The sequence below is a fragment of the Mercenaria mercenaria genome, chromosome 9 (genome assembly GCF_021730395.1).
Source record: "Mercenaria mercenaria strain notata chromosome 9, MADL_Memer_1, whole genome shotgun sequence".
Taxonomy (NCBI): domain Eukaryota; kingdom Metazoa; phylum Mollusca; class Bivalvia; order Venerida; family Veneridae; genus Mercenaria; species Mercenaria mercenaria.
The window spans coordinates 23,110,793-23,121,639 of NC_069369.1; the positions used below are offsets into that span (position 1 = coordinate 23,110,793).

Genomic DNA, 10,847 nt, shown 5'->3' on the forward strand with positions numbered 1-10,847 from the left:
AACGCGCTACAAATGGACCATTGAATTTCAGTGGGACAAAGGATTCTTTTCATCTTTTGTCCGAAAAAGTTGAGCTCTCGGCCACGATACAAAACGCCTTTCAAGTTCAATGGGACAAATGATTCTTTTTTTCTTTTGTCCAAAATAGTTCAGCTCTCGGTCACAATACAAAAGGACCATTAAATTTCAATGGAACAAAGGATTCTTTTCATTTTTTTTTTGTCAAAAATAATTCAGCTGGGTATTATTTGCCTAGACACAACGACGCTCGTAACCAGTGTTCAATAGTTTTGAATAGACAAAGAATCTTTCCATCTATTGTTATAAGGAATATTCAGTTTAAATGGGACAACTACATCTTTAATGGTTATTAAAGGTGCAGGTAAATTGTGGAATTAAAGAATAGATGATCATGAGTGACGCACACGTGATGTTTACTAGAAATGGAGTTGAGCATGGGCATTTTGAACTAATATAAATTACCACTATCTTCATTTAGTTACAGTAGTTTGAGGTGTGAACATATATGAAAAGCAAGTTCCTAGTTTATTTTATCCATGCATTTTATTTAAAGAAGACTTTTTCTTATTAATTAATATTGTGTAAGTATATAACTCTTTCTATTTAGATATATTAATATAAAGAAGTAGAATAACTAGATAAATTATCGTTGTAGCTAAAGTAAAAATGATTTTATTCTAATTGAAATAGATAGACGCATGCGCATTTTATTGTAACAAAAATAGGCTATGATCTCATTCATAAATAGATTGACGCATGCGCATTAAGAACTAGTATACTTTCACTAGAGTCATTTATTCACTTGATGCCAAGGAGGAAACAGGCATTTATCGCTTATTTCATAGTCTATCCAAAATAAGTTTTCCTACATAAATTTTGTTACTTATCAAAGCATTTTAGATCCGTAATGGAAGAATCTGTGTAATTAATTATTATCAATGTATCATTAAATCTGATTTTACTATATATTTTGTCTTACACTTCACGTTATCTTCCCGTCTAGGGCTGAGCACCTGACCCCCCTATGTGCGCGACCACGCCCTAAATTTAGTATACAAGGCAGCTGTGTATACTTCTGGGAGCTATTTTCTATTAAAAGAACATGAAGGCAATTTCAGTATGACAGTCTCAAAATAGATTTGTAACAATCGTTTCTATTTGTAACATTGTGATGTTATTCTTAAAATAGAAAGATGATGTCATTCTTTAAATAAAATTCAAAATGGCCGCCGCGCATGACTTCATTCTCACGCATGCGCTGTCGCGGCGTTAAAGAGATCCCTATACTACTGGAAAGTTTCACAAGAAGAAAGTTCTACGTTATTCAGTGCCGCCACATTTTTTTTTCGAATGTTGACGTTATGTCTTTCCCTTTTGTTATTATATCTTCCAGGCAAAATGTTTTTATCTAAATCTTTAGACACATTAATGTGCGCAGTCTGTATTTCTTCAATTTCTTCAGGTAAGAGCTAGTTGGCAGTACAATGAAAGAATGACTATTAACTTGTTTCCAACATAAACACGTGTTCAACTGGATAAGTGGTCAATAACTAGTTAATAAATCAGATGTCAATAGTCATTTAGGAAGAAATAAGCACTTAATTGCTAATTTTGTTAGGTCGCATTCGTCCAGTTTTCATCCAGTCACATTACAGCACTTATAATATTAATATTGTGATAAGCTGTGCCGGTATGAATGTTTGCATAGAAATGTTTTTATTTTTCTATATTTCAGAGCTGAAAGACGATTTGGCTACCTTCTACAAAACAAAATACAGTACAATACCACTGTCACCGCTATTCGAGGAACACGACACTCCCCTTGTAGATTTTTACATTTTGCCTGAAATGAATTTCATTGAAATTCGAAAGAAAATGCCAGCTGGCGAAGGCTCTAAAACTCAAGTCAAATCGTTGTCGGACGTATTTAACTCTGAAAGCAGTTGTGAAATATATCTAACCGCTGATGCTGGATTTGGGAAAACTGCATTTTCAAAATATCTTGCTGTCACGTGGTCTCAGGCTCATCGTCCCAGAAAGAAATACAAAAGGTACTTTTCAGAAGATGCGTTAAACACCATGCGTGATTTTGAGTTTTTGTTCCTTGTGTTATTACGAGATTCTTCTGATGACTGCAACATTGATGATATGATAGTAAATCAAGTAATGCAAAATATGTCACGCCCTTACGCAGTAACAGTAGATTCATTACAGGAAATTCTACATCGTGAAAAATGTTTAATTATTATGGATGGACTTGACGAATGGATCCATCCTGAAAGGAAATGTACAAAAGTACCAAAAACAATCCCTCATCGTAATGCACGTGAAAAGTGTGTAATTCTTACAACGACAAGACCTTGGAAAATAGGTTTGTTGAATCTTAAAACTAGTGAAATAGGTCAGAAAGTAGAACTAGTAAAACTTACCTCAGAGTCAGCACAGACATTAGAGCAAAGAGCGATTTCAAAAATAAAGAATATCGATGTTGCTGAAGCAAAAATCCTGGCCAAACAATTAAATAAAAAAATCAAAGAAAATAAACTGGAGGATCTTGAATCTGTTCCCCTTCTTACGATGTATCTCATTTGTTTATGGTGTGACGATATTCCACTAGGACGTTCGAAGTGTGGACTATATGCAAGCATTATTGAACTCCTGCTGTCAAGAACTGTAAGCAAACATCCGGAAATGGAACCAACTTGCGAATCCTCCCAGAGTGATATCCCACAATGCTTCAGTGAACATGAACATTGTACTAAGTACTGCACATATCTGAAAGCTTTAGGACAATTAGCATTTGAAACTTTATTCAGTGAAACAAAGGAGAGCACTCTTGTTTTTTCCAAGTCAGTGGTAGATAGGTATCTCTCAACAAATTATTTGAAATTAAGTCTTGACTCGGGACTATTAACACAAAGTACAGAAAAGACACTGACCAAACAAATTTCTAAAGTTTCGTTTTCCCACAAAACGGTTCAGGAATTTTTTTGTGCATTGCACATTAGCTGTCAAAATGAAAATAATGTCAAAGAAATTGTTCAAAACAAATGCAAAAGTTTGCAAAATATTCTTGACATATCGGCAGTGGTTGTATTAATCAGCGGAATGAATGCAGAAATCATTTCTTCAATATCTCGCGAGTTCATGTCTGTGATCAACGAAGATAAGAGAACGATTGAATACAGGATGTCAACGACTGATTACTGTAAACCTCTGAAAGACATACAAGACTTGTACATTTCTTGTATTAAAGGAAACACGAGCGATAAGGAACTCAAACTTTTCTGTCAAGATTTTTTCTTTAGTGGAGATTGTAAAGAAGAAAAATACTTTTCACATTTAACACAGCTCTCAGAAAACAATAAAAACAACATGGAGTCAATAAATATCTACACATTCGGTGATGCTAGTTTACGTGAAATTATGGGTTCGTGTGCATTGCACGAACTCTTCAGCATCAGTAAAATATACTACTCGGGTGAAGGTGAACAAACGCAGCTTCCTGTACTGTTAAACAGGTCAACGAAATGTGTCAATATTATATCGCGACATGATTCTTGGAGCCGTGAAATGTGTGAAACATTACAGAATAATTCTCTGTTACAAGCAATTTATATCGAAGGTTTCGCAATGAGTCACGATGTACTGAATGACTTTCTGAATTATATTATAAACAGAAAAAAAATGACGGAGATTAGATTGTTGGGCATATGGTGTACCGAGCACAATTGTTCATGTACTTTCAGTTTAGATTTTTGCCAGCATTTAGATCTAAGGAAGTTAGAATTGTGCCATATACCTGAAGTGTCACAATTGAAAGTTAATGGTCAAGTGAAACACGTGCTGTTGGGCAGTATCAATCTAGTTGAAATGTCGCTGCATCCTGAAATGGTAAATATTGAACACATTTATTTGCAGTGGGTAAGCATGTCTGCTTCAACATTCCGTGATCTCGTTAAGGTAGTGGAGAAACTTTCACACAAAGCCACAGTAAGAATAGACTCGTGTAACATAAAACCGATAACAGGGTTTGAAGACGTTAAACAATATATACGCTCATCTCAGAATTTCCGAGTCACGAAGGATGAACGTCGGGCGTTTGGGAACGACTTTGTATTCGAAACTATAGTTGGAAATCAAGTTACTCAGTAAACTACGAGTGAAAATCAGCACCGGCGTAGCGCCCTGTAAGCACTACAGGCCCGAGCCTACACTTTTCCAGCAAAAATTAAGAGTTAGTAAATGAAATACAAATATGTAAAAAGCATTTCTTAAAACAACAACCGCGCAAGTATTTAAGGCCGTAATATCCGGTATAAGCATTGCATTATTATGCACGTAAGTATTGCACGTGCTGGTGTTGATAATATTTGCATCGCTGGAAAAATATCGAAAATGGCCCTTGCATTAAGCCCAGATTTACAGCGGCTTGCAGAAACATTTTCTCCAAGTCAGCTCGCAGATAATGTCTAAATTCCGCCATACTAATGTAAAATTCATCTAAAAAATTTATTCTTTGGCCCGTGTCGGTCAAAAGAAGACATGCCGGCTTGTGTTTCTAAATTGGGTATAATTCTCACAGCAGACATGGGCCGTGACTCAACCACCTGATGGTGAATTCAAAAGATATCCATAGAAATTGAAAAAGGAAAAGAATTTCTATTACAATTCGTTTGACTTCTTTAGAATTGATGTGTGATAGTGACGAAAAACATTGAACGGAACAGACGCGGGTAACAGATGATTTTCGTTATAACTTAAGTCGGTATTTTGTCCAGATTTCAAAATTTTCTGACAATGGTGAATGGTTGTGGTTTCTGTTTTCGAAATTCTGCACTAATGAGGTTGTTGTACACACAACTTACAAAACTATTTGAAGTCCTCTTTACATTTGCTACCTTAATTAAATGCATCGATTACTTGTTTGATTTCCCTCCACTACATAACTGCCACCCATGCCATGCATTCTATACCCTAAGTTAGCTTCTGTTTTCTTCAGACGCGAAGAAGATATAGCCATAATTTCGTGCATGACTATTGACTTAAATGTTGATTGATTTTTTTTTAATTAAACGTGTGGATTTCTCCCAGTAATTAATGTGAAAATAAGAAAACAAGTCAAATTTATTTATTTAAGTTTTTTATTAAAACATAGCCAGATATACATCTGGGTAGTTTCTTTTGCTGTTCAGCATATATTGTGAGGCATGTGTTCATGTTGTTACCAATGTTACTATTTCTGTGCATAGTCCGTAGCACTATACTACAAAATTAATGTTTTCATGAGAAAGTCTTCTAATAAAAGGGGAAATCTCCATTTATTTAATATGGCTTGTAGTCTCTGAAGACAATTATTTGTTTCTAGTAGACGGAATTCATAGTTACACTAGGAAGAACACTTCTTTTCGAAAATCTTGTATTGTCTTTAGCGGACTTTTCATAATTTTGATAATAAAACTGGGAATCATTTTTGTTTTAGATGATTGTAAAAAAGGTATTTGTTTAAACAATAGATGAAAAATATCCTATGTAGAGACACTACTTGTATTGTAAACTTATTGGGATCACTTAATGAATGGAATGACTAACTTGTTATCTCAACGAAAAATTTTGTTAAGATTCACTTATTTCTATATATTAACTGAAAAGATGTTGCAAGAGAAATAATCATTTCAACAACAAAATTTGGTGTTACAACTCAAGAAAAGGGGACTACGGACAATATAATAAACATGACATACTAGTAGTTACTGTCAGCTTACAAATATTACAATACATGAAGGTGTATTTCTAAAAGAAGATAATCTTTTCCAAAGTTCTGAATCATAGCAGTTACCATGTGTATATGTATATTTGATAGACTAAGGTCGATATATGGTAATTTGTATTATGTAAAAACTTATTTGAGTTCTGCCAGTTATGTTTAAGTTGATTGCTTGTGAAAAGATGACATGATAGTTTAATGCTGTTAGATCTTAACATTGTTACAAGTGACAAGTTATTTGCTCACCTTAGAGCACAAAATGCTCAAGGTCAGCATTTGTGATCGTCCTGTGTCCGTCGTCATCTGTCGTCAAAAACTTTGACACAATGTTAATAAATCTTGGTCAGAATGTTAACCAAAAAAAATCTCGGACCAGATTTTTACTCTATAATATGAATCATAAAATTACGTCAAATTTGAAGGAAGTATTGTTGGATCTCTTAAGGCCATATTTTCTTCTTTTTTTTTTTTTGGTTGGGTTTAACGTCACACCGACACATTTTAGGTCATATGGCGACTTTCCAGCTTTGATGGTGGAGGAAGACCCCAGGTGCCCCTCCGTGCATTATTTAAGCACGAGCGGGCACCTGGGTAGAACCACCGACCTTCCGTAAGCCAGCTGGATGGCTTCCTCACATGAAGAATTGAACGCCCCGAGTGAGGCTCGAACCCACATCGATGAGGGGCAAGTGATTTGAAGTCAGCGACCTTAACCACTCGGCCACGGAGCCCCCCCCCCCATATTTTCTATCTTATTTTATAATGTTCCCAGAATGTTTGCATCTATAGAATTTGAAACTCGATTATTTCAGGTCAAAAACTAGGTCACTTTGTCAAATTATAGATAAACAGATAAACCAAATTAAGACATTCAGCCTGAATTTCATAAAACGTTGCTAGAATGTTTGCAATATGAAATGATAGTCGATTTCAGGACTGAGTTACACGAAGTCTTAAACAGGGTCATTAAGTCAGATCATACAAAATATATGTTAACATCCTAGAGGCGATGTTTTTCTACCTGAACAGGCTATGTTTTTCGGCGAATTTGAATAATTCGGAAAATCGTGGTAGATGGTCAACAAATGAACATTCCTTCAAATCTTTGTAAAATCCAACTTGCTGCTTCTGAGAAGATTATAAGCTTGACTATCCAAAATATGGAGAGCTGTTCTACTCGATCCGGCGCCGGCGTTAACGTCGGCATCCGCACCTAGGTTAAAGTTTTGATGCACTTTCTCTTTATCTCTGTAATTACTTGTTGGATTTGACAATGAAGTTTATTCTTGTTTCTGCAGATATCAAATAACGTAAATAACACGCACACGACTGTTTCCCTGAATATATATCGCACCCCTAAAACTGCATATTAGTCTGAAATTATTGTCATTTGGTTTTCCCAATTACTGTAATCATTTTGTTATTAAGTTGAACGCTTTCATTTTGTCTTACAGTTAATATATTTCCAGATATAATAAAACAAATATCAAAAACCTTGTCTATCAGTAGAGTGTTTGATTATGCGTGTGTAATAAATACACACGTGAAATAGTTGTTGGAAATTCGAAAAACAGTCTCAGCTTTTTCCTAACTTTGAAAATCAAAGGTGTATGACTGTTTGTGCTATCTCTAAATAATCGTTTCATATATGAAAACAACCTATATTTATATGATATGAATCAAATATATTCCTGTATATATAAGTATAACATTGCACTTATAGTTGCTTCTTGTAACATGCAGAAAAAATCGAAATTCAAGAAAATGAAATGAATAGAATGTTACAAGTAACAACTATAAGTGTGTGTTTATTTATTACGCACGCATATCAATAAGAATAATCATGCAAAGTACTACATGTATTATAATTTGTTAAGTCATTTAAGGCTAGCAGAAATAGTGTTTTTATTATATGTCCATGTTTTTACACTGCAACCAACAGTGTTATAGTACATTTAACCATCTATACTATTAGGTTATTTAACATTGTTCTGTACAATACGGAGATATATTTGACGAGTACCCAGCTGAGAAAACCATATTGGACAACCCGCTAGGCGAGTTCAATATGGTTTTGTCAGCTGGGTACGAGTCCAAATATATCTCGTATTGTACAGTACAATGTTAAATAACCTTTTTATTCTATATCTATTTTATCTTACTATAATAATAGTTTAAATTAAAAAGGTTTCACTGAATATTGTATTCCTGCCTTTTCTAGTTTTTCCCAGCTTGGTATGAGTGCAAATATATATTATACAGAACAATGTTAGACCTTAAATAAACTTTTTATTCTATATTTATTTCTCTTCATACGTAATATACGCAATTCATTGAATGTTGTTTTTTCTGCGCATCATCATTAAAAAAAATATATGGTGCAACCTCCCTACAACAGCCATTTGGCGATTTGGGTGATAATAATACTTGGTCGAGATATTATGCCCACAAATATTGTCAGCAAGTTTGGTGAAGATCGGATGAAAACTGTTCGACTTAAAAGAGCGGACAAGGCTAAATTCCCAGTTTTTCGAGTAATTCAAGGACTGTTATAAAAGAGTGTCTGGTACAATTTGGCTGGTTATCGAAACTGGCCGAGATGTAATGCCCACAAACAATGTCAGAAAGTTTGGTGAAGATCCGACGAAAACTGAATTATAGAGCAGACATGTTTTGGATGCTGACCGCCCGTCCGTTGCCATTCATAATCTTCTCCATTTTGTTTCTTAACCGTTAAATAAAAACTGCTGAGGTAGCTATTCAGACAGACAGGGCTGATACCAATTTCTAGGTTTCGTCCGGAACGTCTTCTTTAAGCGACTTTTCAAATATTCCAACATCTGATGATCCTTTTACTGTATTTTTAAGTTTTTGCTTATTAACGAATGTTTCAATATCTAAATTAGATAGCATTGTTATCCCTTGAATCGTTTTTGTGTGTTGTAAGGAATAAAGTCAGTAATTCGGTCGAAAATGTGCTTCCGTGGGGTAGTCGAAAGAAGTCCATAATAAATAGATCCAAATTTTCCCATTTTCTGCGCAAATTCGTGTAGAACGAGTGCTTTAATCACACTTTTTCGCTACTAGAATACATTCTGCATGAAATGAGACGGTTTTCATGTTCATACAACCCACATGGAAAGTTTTGCAGATCGAAACCGGAAGTAGGTGTTTATTGCGCGGAGGAGAGCAAATATGCGCCATTTTTAGGGTAGCAGACCACAACTGACTGGCATTTCACTAGGAACTATTCGACCCCCTATTTTCTTTTCATTTTTGCGTTAATTTGTGATAGAACTTTCATGAAAAATTGGTGTAGGAAAAAGTGATGTTCTCTAAAGATACGTAAAGACGACATGAAATTAATTTTTATATGAAACAAAGAAGGATTTGAATTACTGACCTTTAACCTATAAGAGCTGAAATAAGACTATTCTCGAAACACATCGCAATTAGTCTTTATAGCCATAAATCGGTTGTATATGATATAAAAGAGTGTTTCCAATGCAAAATAATAATGAAATTTGAACAATTTTGAATTTTGACCATAATTTATGTAGATGCGCCTATTTCAGCAGGAATTTCTGGGATTAAAAAGCCAATACTTTGTCTCCAGAATGTCAGAAAATGCACAAAATGCATCCTTCTGGGTCTTATTCATGACGGAATGAATGATATTTCAGAATCCCAGTGAAAAATAATGGAAAAAAGTGAAACTTTTACCAAAATATGCAATAAAAGGACCATAGGGCCAAAATTTAGCCCTGTAATTGGGTAGGGGTGGCTTTTATTAAATGTCTATATTTCTCTAAAATCTCGAAATTTCACAATGAAACTTGGCAATATGTTTGGTATTACATCTTTCTTGGAAATACATATGAAAATGGTGTGAAATTTGATAAGAAACATTTCTTATAAACAAAAAAACTCAAATTAAATCCAGATTTCAAGACGCATAATCAAACTCAGTACATAGAGCGCCTACTTCATCCGATTTACATTCGGAACATTTTCACGCGTTTCGGGCTTTATCGTATGTTTAACATGGGACTGCTGAACCGTCCAAATACAGAAAATACAGGATTTTTTGTACGCGCGTGCGTCCAAATACAGAAAATACAGGATTTTTGTACGCACGTGCATCCAAATACCGTAATATTTTGTACGGTCACGTGTTGTAAATGAACGTTCGCGATTGGATAGATAAAATAGGTATAGAATAAATACCAATTGCATCTTACAACGCGTCACCCTGGCTTATTATGGACGAGAATCTCGGTGTTTTGTACTGTCCGTGCATTGTTTAATGGTACGAAAAGATTGGTGTTGCATAAGAAAGCACTCACTTCACACAAATTAACCCTGCTAAATTTCTATAATGAACTTGTCCATCTTTCAATTTGGACAGTACCATTAACTGTTAAAAGGTATGATTAACAATAGACTGACTGAACTGCAAACAGGGCAGGTCACGATCAGTTTGCACATCATGATCTGCAGTCGTGTGTAAATTGGAATAAAAGTGGATTGAACAGCTCCAGCAGAGCTCTATTCTACAGACAAATATCTAACTATAGGTTTTAGCCATATTTAGATATATTAAGTATATTTAGAATTTTTTGTATTAGTTGATCACGATTACTTTTATCCTCTCAACGTCTTTGTATCGAAACTTGTAGATGGAACCAGCCTATTAGTACATCTATAAATGAACGAAGATGTAATGTTTGTTACTACATTGTATATAATTAGAGGACGAGTATCATTCTGTCATACATAACATAATTATACATGTATATAGATTGGAGCCGTGCCGAGAAAACCAACACAGTGCGTTTGCGACCAGCAGGGATCAAGACCAGCATGCGCATCCGCACCATCTGGTCAGGGTACAAGCTGTTCGCTTTCAGAGACTTTTGTAATTAGAAAAAAACATTAGCGATCAGCATGGAATCTGGCCAGGCAGCACGGATGCGCAGGCCGGTCTAGATCCATGCTGGTCGCAAACGCACTATGTTGGTTTTCTCATTTAAGAAAACGATTGAAACCTCAATAATTT

The 10,847-nt window shown here is 34.9% G+C and overlaps 1 protein-coding gene across 1 annotated transcript in view; it reads left to right on the plus strand.

Annotated features, from left to right (window-relative positions):
* The window catches only part of LOC123557057 (uncharacterized), a 35,441-nt gene extending 24,818 nt beyond the window's left edge, over positions 1–10,623 (plus strand). Inside the window, exon 3 of the mRNA XM_053551018.1 lies at positions 1,757–10,623. Coding sequence (XP_053406993.1) covers positions 1,757–4,176 — 2,420 coding nt within the window. The 3' untranslated portion in view covers positions 4,177–10,623. The remainder of the gene's footprint in view (positions 1–1,756) is intronic.
* Positions 10,624–10,847: the final 224 nt, after the last annotated feature.